Below are 22721 nucleotides of genomic sequence, written 5' to 3' on the forward strand. Positions count from 1 at the left end.
AGAAAATATACAGTTACCAGGTGAGAGAGTGATCACAAATGAGAACAGAAACAGGGTGGGCTTGCTGCAGTTAACCAGTCAGAAAAAGTCATTAGAAGTTGTGAAACACTAGATTGCATTTCTCATTCAGTTTCTTTGCCATGTCTGGAGATGATATTGTGCTTTATAACTCAACCAGCATAAGCCTTCCCTCAAAAGAAATCAAATGTAATCTGTTTCAATTCTAATTAAATGAATGCTAGATACATAACAAGAAAACCAAGTGTTGCTCCATAGCAACTACATATAAGTTATATGCAAAATAGGAAGAAAAGATTCAATAAACTAACATTTATGTTTAAATCTCCATATGCTGTAATTTGTAATTATTCTCATGGACAAATAATCACCTCAACACATACAAGAATTTTATAAATTCTAAAAATAAAAATTTCAAGTTTTAGATATTTATCAGCTAAATTTGAAACAAAATATAAAGATTGAATTATTTCATTCTCATTTTATTTATAATTAATTTGTGCTGCAAGAATGCTTGTATTTGCATCAGAAGTCCAGTTTACAATATTGACTGCATACAAAATTACCTCTGCTTCTACAGCCTGTCATAATTAAAGGTTTATCTTGCAGGCAGCCACATTTTCGTTGTTAATATACAAAGGCTAAGGTCACTTATACACGAATTTCTAGACTTAAAAAAATGAACATTGTACAGAATTTTTACAGTAGAAACATTTCTTCTTGACAACCTGTGATATTGTTGACATTTCCTGCTAACAAATTGTCCATTATCTCAGCATTTTCGAATTCCATTGGAATAAAAAAAAAATTCCTTACCTGAAAAACAGGTAAGGGTTAGTGACAGGAAGTGCATCCAGTCATAAATGTCCTGCTGAGCTTCCTTCCGTGCGAAGCCATGCTAGCATGGAAAACGCATGTTAAACAAAACGATCCATCTTAACTAATAAAATAGGCTCTATTTATCTTTATGTACCAATGATGGAGCAACATATTGTTCTAATTCTTCAAAATGTTGGCTTCTCCGGATCAGTGTAACTTCGGCTTTATCCATGGCATCTTCTAGAACTCCAGTACAAGAAAGTTCCACATTTCCAGTGTTGGCCTTTATTTTAAATTAAAGAGACACACAAAAAAAGTTTCAGATAAAGTGGATAAGGAAATTTTAGAGTGAAGCATTTAAATAAAAGATAGCAAAAAGTACATGACAGCAGCTCAAATATCTTTTAAATATTTAATTATGTCCTTCTGAGTTCAAATCCACCAGGATCTTTGTCCCTCAACCCCATACAATATTTGGGCCTTGTATCTAAGTAAGAGAACACTATTTGGTCAGAAAATAGTTTGAGGAAACAGGTAGTGGTCTGAACATTTCAACTCTGCTTGCAGTTTCAAAAGCAGCTGTTCCCTTTCAATAAAATTCTTAAATTAGTATAGGTTTGTTGCCATAGGGAGACATAAGTACAAACATTTCAGCTTCAAAATTTAGTACTCTCAGTTCCCATAACATACAAACTCTACAATATTTGATCAACATGGTTGGTGTTTATCAGATGTTAAGCTTCTATGAAACCAAATCTGCAATCTGGTTTCAATTTCCCTTTACATATACTGTTAACATTCTTAGAAAAGGGAGTATTATTCATTGTCCAATTTTACATCAGTTTTGTTCATAGTCAAAAGAAATTAATATTTTAAATACCAGGTCTTATTTTTTTTCTTTTAATGTCCTCCAATATCATTGTCAAATTTGTTCATTAAATTGTAAGATCATGTTGTCTGTTGCATTGCTTGAGAGGTATTTAATTATAAATATAATCTAGTTTGGCAAATTTCCACCACATGTCCACAGTAGTGTACAGGGAATAGATCAGAAGAAACTGAGAAAGTAGCTGGTGAGAGTTTACTTTGAAGATGTGTTACCCTTGGATGGATACTGTTGTGTCATAATAACTCAAGAATCTTATAAATTGACCAATGATTTTAAGAAATGACATGATTGTGCATGTATATGTATTAGAGAGAAGTAATGTACAATAAACCAGTATTGTTAATGATGAATTGTACATCCTTTATGATTTAAAGCACCAAATCTGGCAACTATAGAAGCAGTTTTTTTTTTAATGTTTAAATCAACAAAACATACATATCTTTGTTGACAAATTACTTTAGTGGCAGGAAAATCTCCAACAAACCACTTAAGAAGTTATACTCTTAAGATTCATAATTTCACTCAGTCCACTCTGTAAGGTGGTTGGCATCAGGAAGAGCGTCCAGCCATAAAAACCATGCCAAAACAGACAGTGAAGCCTGGTGCAGTCGTCTGGCTTGCCAGCTCATGTCAAATTGTCCAACCCATGCCCACAAGGAAAACAGATGTTAAATGATGATCATAATATCAACATGGACATATCTAATACCATTAGTACTGTAAATACTAAAAATAATAACTTTCAAAACTAATTAATTCTAATTACTACCACCAAACAATAGTAAGTTACATCATTTCAGGTTTGAAGCTTAATAAATTTAGGTGAAATGTAATTACAGGTTTTATTCACACTCACCAGCATCAATGTTGATAAAAACAGACGTCCAATTTCGTATGTCGGCTTCCCACTCATCAATTTGGCTAATGGAAATTTATTTCCTAATTGGAGAGAATTGATTATCGTTGTACCATACTCATGAATGTCAAATGGTCCATGTTGTTCCTGAGAAAAAAGGGAAAAAAAAACCCAATAAAAATTTGAAAAGTTTAACTGTTACATAGTTTGAAGTTTTACTCCAATATTAGATTGAAGTTAATTATATCAACTAAATACTGAATCATGCAAAAGTAACAGAATACCAAACATTAAAATTTTATTCTTTTTGCTAAAAAAACCCTTCCGAAGAATTTTTCAAAATGCATTTCCAATCGTTTGTAGCATATGTTGAATAGACATTCTATTTAACATGTTAAACTGGAGTGATTTATTGAATTATATATTTTGACTAATTTACTGAGGCATGTAAAATAATAGCTGTTACAAAATGATCAAACACTGACAGAGATTTCTTCATAAATAAGATAAGAACTTACTTCTTCCTGGAGTTTTGGAATGATTTTTTCTTCCCATTCTGCAATTCGTTTTGATAGCTCGGTAACTTGTGCATATTTTTGAGCTCCAATATAAAAATCTTCCTGAAAATTATAACAAAGGGGAAAAATTAAGAAACAACAAACCAATATTTATTCATATTTTTCATCACCATCATTGTTTAATATCCATTTTCCATGCTGGTACAGGTGGGACAGGTCAAGAGGAGCCGACAAGCTATAGAAACTGCACTAAGCTCCAATATCTGCTTTGCAATGGTTTCTATGGTTGGATGCCCTTTCTAATGCCAACCACTTCACAGAGTATTGGGTGCTTTTTATGTGACACTGGTGCCAGGGACGTTAACAGAAAACTCACATGACAAGACCTCCCAACTGAGGTTTATGTAGTATTGATGGAAATGGCTTTATACCAGGTGATGAGAGGTTAAAATACAATAAAGAAGACAAAAACAGGTGTCTTTATTTAAAATTCTCTCTCTTGCCAACTAATCTCCTTTAAAGTGGAATTAGAATATCAATGATAATGAGAATAGTTTGTAAGAAAATAAATATAATGTGGAAGTTAAGTGCTCCTAGTCTAGTTGTTGTTGGCACTCCGTCGCTTACGACGTCGAGGGTTCCAGTTGATCCGATCAACGAAATAGCCTGCTCGTGAAATTAACGTGCAAGTGGCTGAGCACTCCACAGACACGTGTACCCTTAATGTAGTTCTCGGGGGATATTCAGCGTGACACAGTGTGACAAGGCTGACCCTTTGAATTACAGGCACAACAGAAACAGGAAGTAAGAATGAGAGAAAGTTGTGGTGAAAGAGTACAGCAGAGTTCGCCTCCATCCCCTGCCAGAGTCTCGTGGAGCTTTAGGTGTTTTCGCTCAATAAACACTCACAACGCCCGGTCTGGGAATCGAAACCGCGATCCTATGACTGCGAGTCCGTTGCCCTAACCACTGGGCCATTGCGCCTCCACCCTAGTCTAGTATTCAATAGCATTAAAATATAAGGCCAAACTATCATAGGTAACATTCTTAGAAGATCTAGAATCTAAAATAAATAGCTTGATGAGCTAAAGTATTTAGAATTAAATGAACTGAAAAATACTAAATAAAATGCCTTAAATAGTTATGAACCTGACATATATCTAGTCCTAAAAGCATGTCTTTGCCTATTTTGCAAGAAGGCAAGGATTACACCTGAATCAAATCCAGCATTTTTAATCACTTCTTGTCTTTCATCAATTAAACACATTTTTACAACCTTTTGGTTTAAATGTAAAATATAGCTGTTAAATTTAATACTTACAATGTGTTTCTGGACTAAATGCTCATAACTGCTCACAGGTTCACCACGCTTGGATTCTTCTTAAAGAAGAAAAAAAAAGAAAAGAGAAGAAAAATAGCAAGTTCGTTTGAGTAAAAGTGTTATTTTACTACTGCAATAAGTTAGAAAATTGTCCAAGAGTTCCACTGCAGACACATAAAATATTGCCCCATGTGATTCAAAGTTTCGAATTTATAGAGATGGGGAAACTTTGATGTTCAATAACTGAAGTGAAACAGGAATCAGAATGAAGAGCTTATTTCTTTTACATGATACAAAGAAATATGTTCCAAGAGAAAATTTCATGTCTTACCATTCCTAACCATTGGTGAAACAGTTGAGCACCCAACAAAGTGCTACAAATTTACCTTCTAACTTCTCTGTTTAATCCCAATCCCATTGAAACCAATTTTATCTAACATTTTTCCAGGCCAATTGGAAATAACCATTTCTTTTGTAACGGGTGTAGTAAGCTGATAGTGCGACAGTAAGTTTACAGTCAGCTAAATTAACAACTTTCTCTTATTTAGAACTGTTTCATTTATACAACACTAAACAAGGTACATAACTCTTTTTGTCTCAATTCAACTGTCACAATAGGTGCCTCTTTATAGTTAAGTAATTTGTGATAGAACATACAACTATAAACACATCCCTCAAACAAGAACCACACCACCCATTAAATATCTGTAGGAAAGCTATCAATATTACAACTAACCATTTCTCATCTATTGCTATTTGACAATTTCAAGGGTTTAGATTTACAGCTTAAATCAAGTTATTTAAACTCTCAGTGTAAAATACTTATCATTTGGTTCAAAATATTTCTCAGTTTAAATCTAACAAAGTTAAAATTTCACAGTTGCTTATTGAATAAATCAGATGAAAACTAAGATCAAACATGATTCAATTTAGTCAAAGGCCAACTTTAAATAATTATACAAAATAATCAAAGCAAAACTACAGTAAAGGTTTTATGTTCTTAAAGTAAAAACAAACCAGTAATAGGAGAATCATCTTCAATGTCAAATAAGTCATCTTGAAGATTCAAGACGGGCCCTACAATGTTGTCATCATTATCATCATCATCACCTCCACTTGCTGTATTCAAATCTGAAAAGAAAGAGAAATGTAAAAGCAATGGAACAAAACCTAGATTTCACTAAGTTAGTCCACAAAAATTACAACATATGTAAGAAAGATATGGTATTTCCATCTAATCAAGTCAAGGTATCAATATCATACATACTTATGTTGAATAAAGATAGTGAGTTCTGAGAGCACAGATCAAACACACAAGTACATTGATAACCTATTCAGACATGATTTTTTAAAAATAAATTGCAGTAGTGGAAAATCTCATATACAAAAATATGCACCTGAAGTTATGCTTTGTTGCTGCTTCCAAATGGCAAGATTCTGAACAATGTCAGAAAGTCAGGTGAGGATGTTTCTTATAATTTCAGAACCAACAGGATAGATGTTATTTCCCAGATGTCAAAACCAAAGCAGATTAAAAAAATATCTTTTTGTAATACCATCATTAACAATATTCCATTAATATTAAACCTTCAGTTCTTATTAGAGTTAAAATTTCAATTACATGTCCTGACTGCCAGACTTCTCACTCAAATAGCAGTTACCCTTTCTGAGCTGTTCACCCTCACTTCATACTCTGAGCAGTTTTAATGGTAATCTCAAGTCCAAAAAAAAGACAGCTCTGTAATTTCTTGCTGAACAACCTGCACAGATGATTTGTTTATAGTGATCAAATGTTTATGCTATGCTCACTCCTTCCATCAAATCAACGTTGCCTGTACAAGTGCACAGTGTTCTATATGTTACACGTCAAAGTGATTGTAAAGCAATGCGAGCTGATGTATTTTGATCAAGAATACAACACATCACCTGGTTTGAGATTGTAAGTGCGACACCCAAACCACTCGGCGATGCACCATTGCTACCAACATTATATCACAAGTAAAACTCATATTTATGAGAATCAAATTACCTGCACCAATTTCAAAGCCATCTTCCAGATTTTCGCCATCCAGTATTTTTTGCTCTAAAATTGTTTCCTAAAAAGAAGGATATATTTATATTAGAGAAAATAATGGAAAAGAAATCAGATGAAGATTAAATCAAAGGCCATACACAAAGTATTGTAAACTATTTCAGTCCCCAAACATTCTACTAAAATGTTTTCAATATAAAATTACACTTGGAACAAAAGATAATATAAAAGTAATGTATTATAGTAATTGGTAAAAAATTGGTAAAAACGGGCTATTGAACCATGTACTTTTCAGTATTTAGTTTGTGTTTTGATCTCTTGTTTTAACAGTTCAAAACTCATCTCTTTGTGGTCAGTGAAGCCAATTTTTATAAGATATCAGACTTAATTCAAAAGTCTTTACATGTCATCATAGGTGTAGGTGTAATTAATAATTTCAAATATGTAATACTGTCTCAATGAATGATATGACACAAGAACTACTATTGACAATTTGTATCAGAATGTATTCTTAGTTTACTAAGAATGTCAGACTTGGCACTCATCCAAAATCCCAGTGTAACAGGAATTTGTAAACCCCATTTTAAAACCTAGTCAAACTAAAAACAGATCATTCAGTTGGAGTAAAAATAAACCGTCAATGCAGAATTGGTCTGTTTAAAGATGTCTGTTTGCAGATAATGTGTTTAGATGTTTTAAATATTTTTTCCCAATTTCTTTACTATGATGCTCACTGCAACCAAACACTCTAGGAACAAAACTCAAAAGGTTAAGTTTACAACCAATGAGATACTATAAATTTCGAAGATTCTGATAAAGATTAATGGGAATAACTTGGAGACAATTGAAGATGAAAAATTCCAAGTGGCAAATAAAAATGATATATCTCGCAGGAAGGTGTATGATTCCCAGTCAGCTGACAGTAGTAGAAATATAATATCTGTATTAGATGGACAGGTTTCCAATTCCAGATAATATCAATTTCTAGAAACTTCTGCTTAGTACCTTTCAATAAATTTCATTTTATTTGAAACTTGCATTTTTGTGTTTATTTTTGTGGTACAGACTCTGGTTATCTCCCTGCATGCAGAGCTAAAAAGGTTAACTTCACAGTTGTCTCTTTTCCAGCCACATTCAATTTTAAGAAAATTATAGACATTTCATAGAAGTATAATGTAAAAAAAACACTGACCATAGCTTTAGTTTCAGTTTTCCTTCGAGCTTGACGTTCAGAAAGTTTCGTCCAACACATTCTTTCAAACTCTGGAAGACAAGAATCTCGCAGATTCTTCTGTAATTTATGTTTATAGGAAAATACTGAAAAATAAAAAAAAAGATTAAGAAAGTGACTACATGAAAAACTCCTTATTTACTTATTTCATTTGTAAAAACTACTTTTCAAATTTAAAATATTCTTTTTCCAGAAATTATAGATTAAATCACTTTGAATAAAAATTCTACTGTCTCTTAAAAATTACATATAAAAGTTATATTTCTTTCATAAAAAATAACTACCATAAAAACCCATGTAATTTGTGCACCTGTATAATTTATGCAGGTGATTTTCAGGATAAAAATTGTTATAAAAAGCTACTCATGTAAAATTTGCACCCAAAAGTTTTCAGAATTGCTAATATGGCAGGGAGAAAAGGTTTTCAATTTTGTTGTATTTAGCATAATTTCACTTACTTATGATTAGATTTTATTAAATTTTCATTAAATAAAAATAATTTCTGTTTAACAGGTATCACATTAAAAGCTATTAAATTACAAAGTGTTTGTGTTGTTTATAATGAACTTTATTTTACATTTCTTGCCTACAAGAGATAATGTCTGATTTTTATCATACTGTTGTATGTCTTTTCAAACCATGATCACAAGAAAAGTTGTTGAAAACAATTATCAACAAAACCAAAGCTGATAAATATGCACAGGTGTTGCAAATTAAGTTTAATAATCAATTAACATCAGCTTGGATGACACTTTACTCAACCGAGTAAAATATGGCCCAGACCATGATTACCAGCATGAACGTCAGACTTCAAAAAGTAGTTAACCATTTAATGGTTTTAGTAAATTTATACAGAAAAAGCAAGCATTATACTGTCCAGCATAAATAAAAGTCAACTTCATTATATTTAAGCTCTTATTTTTTCTGTAAAAACCTATTTTGACATTAATTGAGTCAACTTCCGGTACAAATGTTTACATTTTGTATGTCTTTTGCAACAAAAAAAAATTTCTAAACAAATTCAGAAACAATCTACTCATGTAATTTATGTACTCCTAAAGTTTATTTTTATTTTTGTGGAAAAAATGCATAAATTACATTTTGGAAGGTGCCACTGCATCATGCAAGAGACCCCAGATTGCATTTAGAAAAAAGGCCACTCAGCAAAATGTCACAAAGCCACTCATAAATACACTCAGCCTCAAAACACAAGCACATAAATCTCTCTCTCTCTCTTTCTTTCTTTCTTACCTTTTCTACTGCTATTATAATGAGTTCTGCTCTTCAGAGCTGGCCAGGCTCATACCACTTTCACTCAGGTATTTCTGACCCCCTCTTCCTCACACGATACTTTTTGTTCCAACCTGCCCAACCCCAACACCAATCACTATGCTTAGTCCTTCATTCCCCAAACGTCAACCCTCTGAAATTTGCTCCTTTCTCAGGCTGACTTGCAAAGGTTCAAGAAAAATTTTAATGACATCAGTCTCATTGGTTTGGGAGGAATTCTGAAGGCCATGGATACGGCACTGCTTCCAGACTTAGCAAGACAAAAAAAAACAAAAAAAAAACACTATCTGCTAAATGTCCACAAATGAAGAAATATCAAATATATCCTGTCAACAAAATAACCTTAATTACATCCAATAATTCTTACTTCTTCTTCTTAGGCCTCCATCGGTCATATCCTATGTATTCATGTTACTATTTACAACCAATACACAAAATTACTACATCAATTTTAAAGCAGCACTAAACAATGTTAATGCAAACATCTAATTCTTATCGTCTAAGTTATACTCTTTTACTTGTTTCAGTCATTTGACTGTGGCCATGCTGGAGCACTGCCTTTAGTCAAGCAAATCGACCCCAAGACTTATTCTTTGGAAGCCTAGTACTTGTTCTATCAGTCTCTTTTGCTGAACCGCTAAGTTACGGGGACATAAACACACCAGCATCGGTTGTCAAGCGATGTTGCGGGACAAACACAGACACAAACATACATATATATATATATATATATATATATATATATATATATATATATATATACATACACACACACACACACACATATATACGATGAGCTTCTTTTTCAGTTTCTGTCTACCAAATCCACTCACAAGGCTTTGGTCGGCCCGAGGCTATAGTAGAAGACACTTGCCCAAGGTGCCACGCAGTGGGATTGAACCCAGAACTATGTGGTTGGTAAGCAAGCTACTTACTTATCACACAGCCGAAACTAATTAAATAGTTTTTCACTCAATAACATTGTCAACATTATTAATTTTATTGATTATAAATCCTCACCTATAACTTGGCATAAATATTATGTTTAATGGATGTGTTCTTTTATTTTCTACTTGTTTCAGTCATTTGATTGTAGCCATGCTGGGGCATCATCTTGAAGGATTTAGCCAAACAAATCAACCAATGTGGTTATTTTTTTTTTGAAGTCTGATATTTATTCTATGGGCTTCTTTTGCTGAACAGCTTCTATCAAATTTACTTGCAAAGATTTGGTTGACTCAAGGCTACAGTAAAAGTCACTCAACATGCAGCAGGACTGAATCCAAAACTACAATGGTTGCAAAATGACTTTTGTTACCACACAATGATACCTGCTAATGAATACTTATTAAATTTTTGTTATGGAGGCTAAAGTGATTGCAATTAAATTAAATTCAACCTTCCGGTTTCAGTGAGAAAAAAATGGTTTCCATCATTTATGGGATGAAGTGTTGAAAAATCTATGATCCATTCCCATTCAGTGATACAATGATTTATATTGAGCAACAAATATAGCTTTACCTCTCTGGTCACACACTGGTAGTGGAGTATGAACATAGTGAACAACTGAACTTAACACCAAGCCCAGCGTTTTACAGAGCCAAGCTCTCACATAAGAAACATTTCTTACAAATTAAATATTGGTAATGAGAATAACTAAAACTTACAGGTGTTGGCAACAAAATCTTCAATTGGTTCTAAATTAATCTCAGGTTTTTCTTCTGTAATTGGCTCTTTTTTCCGTTTCTTACTTTTCTGTTTCTTGTCATCCACAATTTCAGGAATTCGGAAAGTTTTACCTGCAACCAAAGATGACATTCAAATCAACAGGAAGTTTGGTAACTTTTTCATACAGTTTGAAACTTGTTATGTCTGAAATAGTAAAGAAGGATGTGTTGTCTACTGTTCAGGCAGTATTAGTACTTTACAGGATAGAGCAGTGGTAATTGTTACAGCATTTGAGCCATTTCTGAGTTCAAATCCTGCTGAATTCAACACATCTTTCATACATTCAGAATCAATAAATCAATAAAACATGTACTTAGTAAAACATTGGGTCAACTTTGTCAAATATATCTGATCTTGTTACAAAGTTATCTCATTAAAATAAGAAATCTATAACATTAATGACTTATTGGGTAGTGAGGTTAGAAAAAATGGTAAAACATTGGACTAAATACTTTAAAGTATTAAATATAACCTGTCTCAGCAGATTATACTTAACTGCCACAAGGTCCAGTCTTGTTGCAGTTTGGTGGCATGTGTACCTCAATGACACAGAGCTATGCCAGTGGAGTGCAAACTTCTAGTAGAGCCTCCCATGCTGGACAGGTCAAAGGATAGAGGTCAGACTATTATAGACCAACACTCCTACCTAGGAAGAAGCAAAGTTACAGAGGCATCAATGATAATTCAAACTCAACAAGACTTGGGAGAAAAAGGCCTTTCTTCAGGGAAACAGACAACATGGTGCAGCAAAATCTGAATGGAAAATGCAAGGAGGCAAGGATCCAACTGAAGGGAAGTATATAACGACAACCCAGAATCAAGAACAATGGAGCAAAGTAGTTGATGGCCTATGCTTGATAGGGAGTGAAGGGTCTAAGTATTAGGCAAGTAGATTATACTTAAATAAATCCTATTATGTACATCAACACAGTAACTATTCTCCCACCTTTAGACAATTAGCTTTTTGTTCAATCAAGAATCAAAATATTGATAAAACCATTCAAGGTGGTGAGCTGGCAGAATTGTTAGCTAAGTGGCATTCTGTTCATCTTTATGTTCTGAGTTCAAATTCTGCTGAGGTCGACTTCTGTTTTTCATCCTTTTAGCAGGGTTGATAAAATAAGTACTACCCGCTCTCGCAAAATCTAAAACCAATACTGACATCACCATCTCTTCATTTTTACTGGTTGTTTTTTCTGTAAGCAACAACAAACAGAAGTGCAAGCTAAACATTAACCACATTGATGATAACAGTGTGAAAAAGGCCGAGATGAATACCATTTCTCCTCATGAAACTAAACAAAAAAAAAAAAAGGGTCAATAATTTAAGACTACATTGAAATATTGTTTTCTTTTCAGTTTTAATAACTCCTTTCAACCATACAATGATCTGTGATTTTACATGTATGGTTGACTAATCTGCTGGTTGTTTGACTAACAAACAAATCAATAAAAAATATGTTCAAATAATTAACTTCCTCTATATTTCCGATATTCATACTTAGTGCCATGGAAATTTATAATTATATATATATATATATATATATACCGGAGTAAGCACAAAACTGTCCGATGAACGGGAACGTGAAACTCAGACTAATGGTTTATTTGTTATATTTCTGCTGCTTTTAAATAAAGTATATATATATATATATATATATATATATATATATATATGCACACACACACATATATATATCTTATTCTTCATTAACTATTTATTAACTCACCTGTAAAATGTTCCAAACACAAAATACAATTTCCAGTATTGTTTTAGTTATAGTAACAAGAGAACATTACTCTTCTTGTGACACTTATAGAACACAACATATTAAGGAACATGGAATGATAGAAGAGGTGGGAAACAATGGTGATGATGAGCAACAATAACCAAACTGACAGTAACAGTGGTGATAGTTATCCCAGAATAGAAATCTGAGCAGTCAAATATTTGAAGATTAATAAAATACTCACCTTTCTTGAAAGGTTTTTCGGTTTTACTTTTCTGTTCATAAGGATCTTGACATAACCATGGATCAACACTCTAGCAAAGTAAAGTTTCACATTATAATGACAAACCAATTTATGACTGATATCATATCCTCTCCAGTCCATTTTTTACTTCTTTTTTTAATTGACAAAGTAAAAGGGTAAATTAACTTTAAAACTGAATGCTTTCTGATTTGGAGGAGCTGACAAATAACTTAGTACAACAAAAAATTATGTGAAAGCCTTTATGTGTATGCATATATAAGGGGAGAGAGAGAGAGAGAGAGAGAGAGAGAAAGAGAGAGAGAGAGAGAGAGAGAGAGAGAAAGAGAGAGAGAGAAAGAGAGAGAGAGAGAGAGAGAGAGAGAGAAAGAGAGAGAGAGAGAGAGAGAGAGAGAGAGAGAGAGATAGAGATAGAGAGAGAGAGAGAGAGAGCCAGTCAGTCAGTCAGCCAGGATTTATTTTGGCCCTTTTGCTTACAAAGAGCATATAACATGTCAAGACATCACAAATAGCCCAAACATGCTTATGCATTAGGCTGCAAGCAAATGACATCATCAGGAACTCATTGTTTACAAACCAGAAAATGCAAGAGAAATACAAACTCACAAATGCAAACACAGACATTAAGACATACAACAAGCTTCTCTCAGTTTCCGTTAACCAAATCCACTCACAAAGTTTTGGTCAGCCTGGGGCTATAGTAGTTGAGAAGAAATACATGTATACATATATATATATATATATATATATATATATATATATATATATATATATATATATATCATCATCATCAATTAGCATCCACTTTTCTACGATCATAAGGTCCAGAGAGAATTTGTTGGAGCAAATTTTCTATGGCTAGATATTCTTCTTGTCTCCAACTCTCTCCCTGTTGGCGGAGAAGGACAATGACAATGATGATAATGAATCTCATTTATGATCATGTATTGTCTAGGCAAGGGTACACACACACACACATATACATGCACATTTATATATATATATATACTTTATTATAAAAGCTGTGAATACATGCATGCATATGCAAGTATGTATGCATGGCATTTTAGTTTCTAAGAGAATAAATAAAAAGCTTTCACTTTGGGAGTTAACATACACCAAACTGACTGAACAAATTTATTTAAGATAACTTATCTAGTGAAGAATTGATAAATGCAAACAGCATAACCTCTTCCTGTATTACATAATGACAGACACACAGATAGAAATACATATAAAACTCATGTCATGCTACATACACATACTTTTTCTTTATCTTTGGCCATCCTCTCTTTTATTTTGTTTGCTCTTTCTTGTAACCGTTCTGAGCTCCGTTTTGCAGTATCTTCTTCTTCAACAGCCTATGCCAAAATAATGGTATTTTAGAAACAATTAAGTAAAACATCATCACTTTTCTGGAAATAATCAATACTTGGTTAATTACAGTAAAAATTAAAATAGTCTCATTACAATACCTTTGTTGAGACTTCAGGTGGAGGAATATCATCCATGGAGTCATCAATTTCAGGATTATCATAATTTTCAATGATGTTATCTGATTCAGTATTTTCTCTAATGACCGTTGTTGGTACGTGGGAAGATGCTAATGAAAAACATAGAGAGAAAATTGTTTTATAAATAAATAAATATATTGTACAGCTAGCCAGCCAGAATTTGGTAAGCCAGAAAGGAGATGTGCAGAAACCTCCAGTAAAAGACAATTATCATAATCGACGTGACTTGTGTTCAGTCGGAAGTCATTATGGTTTCCAAGAAGTACACCAGTCTTACTGGAATATCAATCAATAAAGAGCTTATTCTAGTTGAATAAAGTGTTGTCTAAATTACACTGGCATCTCATTTTAACAAATATATTTACCAAAATTACATAAAAATATCTTGAAATACTACCTACGCCTTTTATATAGATCGGGCAGGGCCATCTACCTGAAGGGGTTTGTGGTTTGTCTGCATTCCTACTTATTAAGACTTTGGTATTAGCTAGGTTGACTCTAAGGCCCTCCAATTTTAATCCTTGCTTCCACACCTGAAACTTCCAATATTCTGTGAAAACATGTCTGGCTATGGGGAAATATTACTTTGCTTGGAAACAGGTATGGTTTGACAACAAGAACAACCACCAGCCACAGAAAATCTATAAAATCTGTCCGACCTATGCAACCATGATAAAGTGGATGTTAAAGCAATGATGATAATACACAAGATGAACAAGCGTCTGGATGTATGCTGATAATTTAGAGTCAATTCAAGGGCTGTGAAATTTAGAAAGAGTTTAAAGCAGACAAACGTAGTTTGTAATGAAGTTCTAACTTAATAGCAGGCAGAAAACTACACACTTGTCATGTGAAAAACAGAAATAAGTGGAAGTTTGACATTACACAAACACTGCAGTCACTGTTTGCACCAAATATGTTGTATGATCTTATACAGATTAATATTGAGCAGTAACCAAAATATAAGTCATACTCACCAGTAGTTTCTTTGTTGGTAGAATTTGGTAAGCCAGAAAGGAAATGTGCAGAAGCCTCCAGTAAAAGACAACTGTCATAATTGACTTGACTTGTGTTCAGTCGGAAGTCGTTACGGTTTCCAAGAAGTTCACCAGTCTTACTGGAATATCAATCAATAAAGAGCTTATTCTACTTCATTTTTCTATCCGCATTGCAAGATTCTTTATGTGAATTCATGTGTTGAAACAAATTTTGTTTAGTCTACAGAGAGTCATTATGTCAATATTATGAACACACACATTGGTTCAATTCCACTCCTTTATTATTAGTCAACTGGTTAAATATCCAACTAACTAAATGATTGTTTGTTTAATTTGGTCAAACAGTAAGTCATTTGTTTTGTTTTTGTTTGTCAAAGTTCTTGCAACCTTTGGACTAAGTCAAAAGTCACTGATAAAGTTACAAGTAGCAATGAAAGAACTTTGATAAACAAAACAAAATAAATGACTTACCAAGTTAAACAAACAATCAATTAGTTGTATATTTAACCAACTGACTAATAAGAAACTAATAATAAAAGAGTGGGACTGAAATAGTGCCTGTGTTAATAATATTGGCATAATGACTCTCCGTAGACACAACAAAATCAATAAAGAGTTCTACGGAGTGAGGTGAATACATTTTGTTATAATTAATAACAAGACATTAATTTGCATGTTCAAATATTGTGGTATTTTCTAATTCTACACTATATACATGCCTCACTAATTCTATGTCTCAAATTCAACACCAACAAACTACAGTAAGACGCAAACCTGACTGCACAAATAAAAATAGACACTTGTGTACACACGCACCATATTCAATGAATTACACTGTGTAACAAAACTTTTAATTTTGTCTTTGATCAGTAAGTATAATTTCCTATTTGCTTCTATCTAGAAGAAACCAAAAGAAATGACTACTATTCCTTCAAACTTTGCTTTTGTCATCTGGACATCAATGTTTTGAAACTGACCTATTTTCCATTACATTTCAAACAGATTCAGTGCTGAGCTGCTGAAGCAGAAATATCGTTATAGCAAATATTTGTCTTAAATACCACAGATTTGCTTGTCAGTTGTTTGACTTTAACCACTTGAACATGTCCCTTAGTGGCTGACAATATGTGCATCTCTGATCATGAGCAAGAGTAGTTGGGGAGCATCATAACCATATGTTGAGAAGGATTTTTGAGGGTTTCAATAAAGCCCATACATTTGCTGGCTTCCGGTATGCAGAGTTCTCAACTGGTAGCACTTGCATGTGCAAGTTGTTTGCAAGACATCTAGGAAAAGTAAAGTTTGAAGGAAATATTAGCCACTTTTGCAAAGACATTTTTCTAAGTTATATGATTTTAAGAATCAGTGTGAAATTTTTAAAATGTAATTTTTATATCAAAGGAAAGTGTGATGGCTCTGCTTATTATTTAACAATCATTGGAATTGAAAAAAATGTGTTGTTCCCTGTTAAATTATACAAAATATATAAATTTTCAAAGGGGGTGTAGACTTTCGCAAGGCACTGTAACAATTGTACCCAAGGACAAAAATTGTGTTACACAATGTTATTTATACTCACACATCTTCTCCCATCTACTGTCTCTACCAATCACTTCCTTCCTGTGCCACTTTGCAGAGTATATTGAGTACTTCTTATGTGGCGCCAGAACATTTGTATTAAGTATGGAGGTACAGTTTATAGAATATATCTCTACATATACATTATTTTATTTAACATCAGTTTTTCCATGGCAGTATGGGTTAGACAGGAAATTATTTGCGATGGAGTTATGATGATGATGTAGCATACCATCTCTAGATCCGGGACTAATCCTTCCACCAATTCCTACATCTCAAGAATATTATCTCTCTGAAATTCCTTCCCTATCCATGTTTTCCTAGCAGCTACCAACTTGCATTTGTTCATTAGCAACACGCTGATCTCATAAGTCTTGTTATGTCTGCAAAAGCCATGTGCATAGAACCTTTCTTCCAGATCAAGCCAATTGATAATAATGGTTTCAAATATTGGCACAAGGCCAGCAACTTTAGGGGAGGGGTTAAGTCAATTATATCAACCCCAGTACTCAACTGGTACTTAGTTCCTTGAGCCCAAAAGGGTGAAAGGTAAAGTCAATCTCAGCAGAATTTGAACTCAGAATGTAAAGACATGAAATGCTGCCAAGCATTTTGTTTGGTGTGCTAATGGTTCTGCCAGCTCACTGCCTTAAACCAATTAACAATAATAATAATAATCCTTTCTACTAAAGGTACAAGGGCTGAAATTTAGTGGGAGGGGACTAATCAATTACATCGACTCCAGTATTTCACTGGTACTTAATTCATCAACCCTGAAAGGATGAATGGCAAAGTCAACCTCGGCAGAATTTGAACTCAGAATGTAAAGGTGGACAATATACCACTAAGCATTTTACCCAGCATGTTAACAATTCTGTCAGCTCACTGCTTTAACAATAATAATGGTAATAATAATAATAACAAAGACTAACCTAAGTAATGGATCATTTCCCTTTTCTTCTTCTCCTAATGGCACCATAGACATAGGCCGTCTAGGAATAGTTCCAATCTCCTGGTAAAAGAAGGCTAAATTATCAGTATTAGGCCATATACAATCACTTAAAACTATTGTTACAAAAGAAGTAATACAAACTTTAGACAGTATTGATATACACCCTCTGATTTAAAATAAAACAAAACAGTTCTCCGTTTCTTATACCATCCAGAGTTCCCATCCCACCCACAATTCATAATAAAGATAAAAGCTGCTCCAACAAAAACAAAAAAAATATCATAAGATGCCATTCCGGTAACAGGATTAACAATCTTCTAATTACATTAGTAAGTGTTAGATCAAATACATATTTTAGTTATCAATTATATTTTCTTTCAGACAGTTGATTTGACCTAAAATTTATTTCTATATGACAATAAAAATTTCTCAAGGAAAAGAAAATAAAAAAAAAATATTATACACTCTGGTAACAAACCTTATCGTTCTTTTCTTTCATCGTCACATTACTAGTTTCGATGTCATCAAGAGGCAACAGCTGAAGAAGAAGAATTTCAAAATACAATGTAGCAGTAGTTCTTACAATGGCACAAGGCTACAAATTTCTTGTGGGTGGAGTATCATTGACTGAAATGATTCCAATAAAAGACTCATCATATTTTCTGGCATATAAGTTGGCATCCTACCTTTTTTGGGGCTGTAAATTTTGGTCTGAAAAATTTGACTTGTATGCCGGAGAAATATGGTATCGAGCCTACAGGAGTTGAAAAGTAATGCTAACTATAGCAGGACTTGATTTCAGAACATGGAAGAATCAATAATTTTGCCAGACCAACTCCTCAATGTCAATAACAATATTAATGGTTGTTAGGGTGGCAAGATGGCAGAATCGGTAACATGCTGGGTAAAATGCTTAGCATTTCATTGAGTTGAAATTCCACCAAGGTCGATTTTGCCTTTCATCTTTTCGGGATCAATAAAATAAGTAACAGTTGAGCATTAGAGTCAATGTAATCAACTTTCTCACTCCCCTGTAACTGCTGGCAGTATGCCAAAATTTGAAACCAATATTTCAATCTACTATAAGGTAGTGAGCTGGCAGAATCGTTAGCATAGCAGGCAAAATGCTTAGCACCATTTCATTTGTCTTATGCATTGTTGTTTTAACATTCACTTTTCCTTGCTCGCAAGGGTCTGAGAGAATTTGGTGAGTAGATTTTCTACAGCCCTTCCAGTCACCAATTTTTTACTGTTTCCAAGTAAGGTAACATGTATATCATCAATCATCATCATCAACATTTAACGTCTGTTTTCCATGCTAGCATGGGTTGGATGGCCCGACAGAAACGGGCAAAGCCAGGGGCCACACAAGGTTCCATAGACTGTTTTGGCTCGGTTTCTATAGCTGGATGCCCTTCCCAATGCCAATCATTTTACAGAGTGTACTTTTTATGCGACACCATCGTGCACACCATTACTGTACACACACACACATACTTATCAGACATGATTAATAAGATAAAACTCATCTCTACAGCACATGATGTAATTTCTTTTAATCTTTAATTAGCAAAAGAAAAACTACAAAACAAATCTAGAATAAATATCTAAAAAAGACATTGTTGATAATGCTTCTCTCTCACTGATATATTAGACAGATAATTCATGTGAAAAGATCACAATATTGAATTGTAGTACAATGAAAACAAAGATGTACTAAAATTCAATATTGTGTTTAGTTATGAGAAACCTGTAATTGAAGAACTATATGGAAATATTGACTTTCACACAAGCAAAAGGAAGTACATGTAACCTTATCACCTTTTGTTTGATAATTGCCTTTCATTTTGAGTCTTTATGCAGTAGAAAGCAAGGTTTCTTTTATGCAATTAGCTTCACTGTATACATGTATAATACCCACTACCTTGAAAATGTTCTTTCTCATCTAAGTGTTACTAATTTTATTAGTCTTAAGAATAAAGAGGAAATGAGCTGAGATGTTCATCCTTTTCCATGTGCCTTAATAATGTATGGGAAGGAAACTGAATCTAAGTTACATACTAACCATGCCAACATAATTGCACCTATAGTATGGTACTTGCTTATAATATTGGTTTCAAATTTCCGCACAAGGCCAGCAATTTTAAGGGAGGTGTAAGTTGATTACATTGACCCCAGTGTTTAACTGGTACTTATTTTATCAACTGTGAGAGGATGAAAGGTAAAGTTGACCTTGACAGAATTTGAACTCAGAACATAAAGACAGACGACATGAAGCAAAGCACTTTGCCTGGCATACTAGTCAGAGATAGCTGTCCAGATGTTTAAAACATCTGTGTATTTCTTTCTGCATTTTTTCTTTTACTTGTTTCAGTCATTTAACTGTGGCCATCTTGGAGCACCGCCTTTAGTCAAACAAATTGACCCCAGGACTTATTCTTTGTAAGCCTAGTACTTATTCTACTGGTCTCTTTTGCCGAGTCGCTAAGTTACAGGGACATAAACACACCAACATAAGTTGCCAAGAGATGGTGGGGTCACAAATACATACATATATATATATATATATATATATATATATATATATATATATATATATATATACATACATATATATATATATATATATATATATATATATATATATATATATATATATATATATACAATGGGTTTCTTTCAGCTTCCATTCACCAGATCCACTCACAAGGCTTTGATCGGCCCAAGGTTATAGTAGAAGATACTTCCTACCCACCACAACAGAACTGAGATCCTAAAACCAAGGTGCCACATAAAATTCATTGGTGTAGGTGCTGGTACCATGTAAAAAATGCCCAGTAGGCTCTGTGGAGTGATTGGCATAAGGAAGGGCATCCAACCATAGAAACCAAGCTAAAACAGACTATCAAACCCGGTGCGACCCCTGGCCATGCCAGTTCCTGTCAAGCCATCCAACCCATGCTAGCATGGAAAACGGATGTTAAATGTTGCTGCTACTGATGATGATGATGAAAAGTGACAAGGAGAGAGAGAGAGAGAGACCTGAACACACATTTATAATAACTTATCTTTCAGTAATCTTCCTAGAAGGTTAGAAGCCAACTACCACCTAGATATTACTTGAAATTTCATTTATTTCATTCTGTGTAAGCAAATTCATTCATTGACAAACACACACAGAAGACAGGAGTGTAGGAGTAAGACAGAAACATAAGGAAGAGAGGAGGAGAAAGAGAGAGAACATATGCATACATAGATGTGAGAACGTACAATCAGATCTTAAAACATACACCCCGTAACTTATTTAACTGCAACCTTTAACGTAAAGGCTAGAAGTCAAGACAATGCCAAAAAGTATGTAGCACACAAAAATTGAATTGCAAAGAAAATCACATGGAATCACTGTAACCTTCATTGATAAACATGAAACACACTTGTATAGAGAAGATACAAAATGAAGAGACAGGGTAACCAACACCTGTTAATATATTCATATGCTGAGACAAACTTATCACATCATGGATGGAATATATTCTTTTACTTGTTTCAGTCATTTGACAGCAGCCATGCTGGAGCACTGCCTTAAAGGGTTTTAGTTGAAGAAATTGACCCCAGGACTTATTCTTTGTCTCTTTTGCCAAATGGCTAAGTTACGGGAATGTAAACACACCAACATTAATTTTCAAGCAATGGTGGTGGAGACAAACACAGACACGCACAAATATGTACATATATATATATATATATATATATACATACACGACGGGCTTCTTTCAGTTTCCATCTACCAAATCTACTCACAAGGCTTTGGTCAGCCCAAGGCTAGTAGAAGACATTTGCCTGAGATGCCATGCAGTGAGATTGAACCTGAAACCATGTGGTTGGGAAGCAAATGTCTTACCACACAGCCACACCTGTACATAACTATGTGTGTATGTCTTTGCATGTGTTTGTCCCCCACCCATGCTTAAGAACCAGTGTTGGTGTGTCTACGTCCTCATAACTTAGCAGTTTGACAAAAGAGACTGATGGAATAAGTACCAGGCTTTAAAAGAACAAAAAAGTCCTGGGATCAATTTGTTCAACTAAAACCCCTCAAGGCAGTGCCCCAGCATGACAGCAGTCAAATGAGTGAAACAAGTAAAAGGTATATTGTTATCATCATCATCATCGTTTAACGTCTGCTTTCCATGCTAGCATGAGTTGGACGATTTGACTGAGGACTGGCAAACCAGAAGGCTGCACCAGGCTCCAATCTGATCTGGCAGAGTTTCTACAGCTGGATGCCCTTCCTAACACCAACCACTCCGAGAGTGTAGTATAACAATGACAAATGCATTACATTCATCAGCCCACCTATGTGTGGAATCTACTCCTTGTTTCTTCTACTGCAACAACAATGGTCTCTGTTCCTCTGAACTAGTAGGCAGTATGAATATTTTGAATGTGATAGAATATTTTACTTGGGTATTTTCACAAAATATTGTGTAACAATGTTTGCTGTAACTGCAAGAGGACCTTTATAGGCGATGGACCAATGTTTACAACATGGGATAAGAATATGTTTGCCCTTAACCAGTTGAACATGTCCCTCAGTGCAGGACTAGTGGTGGGGGCATCACAGCCATGGTTTGAGAGCGATTCTTTAAGATTTGAAAAATTCTCTCCTGAAACATGAGTGTTGCATTCATCATCCTTAAACAACCTTTATTCAGGGACCTTTTGAACGGAATGGGCTGCTTGACTTGAAGAAAATTCTAACTGGACCCCACCTACAAGATCATATGTTATTTGATATGATATGAAATTGCCATGTCACATGCCGTGCACATGTGGTTGTGATGCATGTGCCTGGTGTATCCTTATCAGACAAGTAGACATATGGATGTATTGGGCTTCGTATATTTGCACCCCAGCATCACTTTGATGGCAAGTGCTGCTCTCCTACTCAATGATGATGATGATTTCTTAATTAACCACAAAGG

The 22721-nt window shown here is 34.1% G+C and overlaps 1 protein-coding gene across 4 annotated transcripts in view; it reads right to left on the bottom strand.

Annotated features, from left to right (window-relative positions):
• Positions 1-484: 484 nt before the first annotated feature.
• Positions 485-22721, bottom strand: part of LOC106881080 (condensin-2 complex subunit H2) — a 37391-nt gene continuing 15154 nt past the window's right edge. The window contains exons 6-19 of one of the 4 annotated variants that reach the window (XM_089353860.1): positions 18215-18274; positions 17717-17796; positions 15186-15325; positions 14170-14297; positions 13960-14055; positions 12677-12746; positions 10642-10773; positions 7646-7770; positions 6451-6517; positions 5439-5552; positions 4422-4477; positions 3101-3202; positions 2583-2729; positions 485-1120 (exon numbers count right to left, since the gene is read on the bottom strand). In XM_089353860.1, the coding sequence (XP_089209986.1) occupies positions 974-1120; positions 2583-2729; positions 3101-3202; positions 4422-4477; positions 5439-5552; positions 6451-6517; positions 7646-7770; positions 10642-10773; positions 12677-12746; positions 13960-14055; positions 14170-14297; positions 15186-15325; positions 17717-17796; positions 18215-18274 (1464 nt within the window). In that variant the 3' untranslated portion in view covers positions 485-973. Of the gene's footprint in view, positions 1121-2582; positions 2730-3100; positions 3203-4421; positions 4481-5438; positions 5553-6450; positions 6518-7645; positions 7771-10641; positions 10774-12676; positions 12747-13953; positions 14056-14169; positions 14298-15185; positions 15326-17716; positions 17797-18214; positions 18275-22721 lie in introns of all 4 variants that reach the window. The other 3 variants (XM_014931299.3, XM_014931298.3, XM_014931297.3) reach the window with 3 other exon arrangements.

Source organism: Octopus bimaculoides, chromosome 6 (assembly GCF_046866305.1).
Source record: "Octopus bimaculoides isolate indiv1 chromosome 6, ASM4686630v1, whole genome shotgun sequence".
In the NCBI taxonomy this organism is placed as follows: domain Eukaryota; kingdom Metazoa; phylum Mollusca; class Cephalopoda; order Octopoda; family Octopodidae; genus Octopus; species Octopus bimaculoides.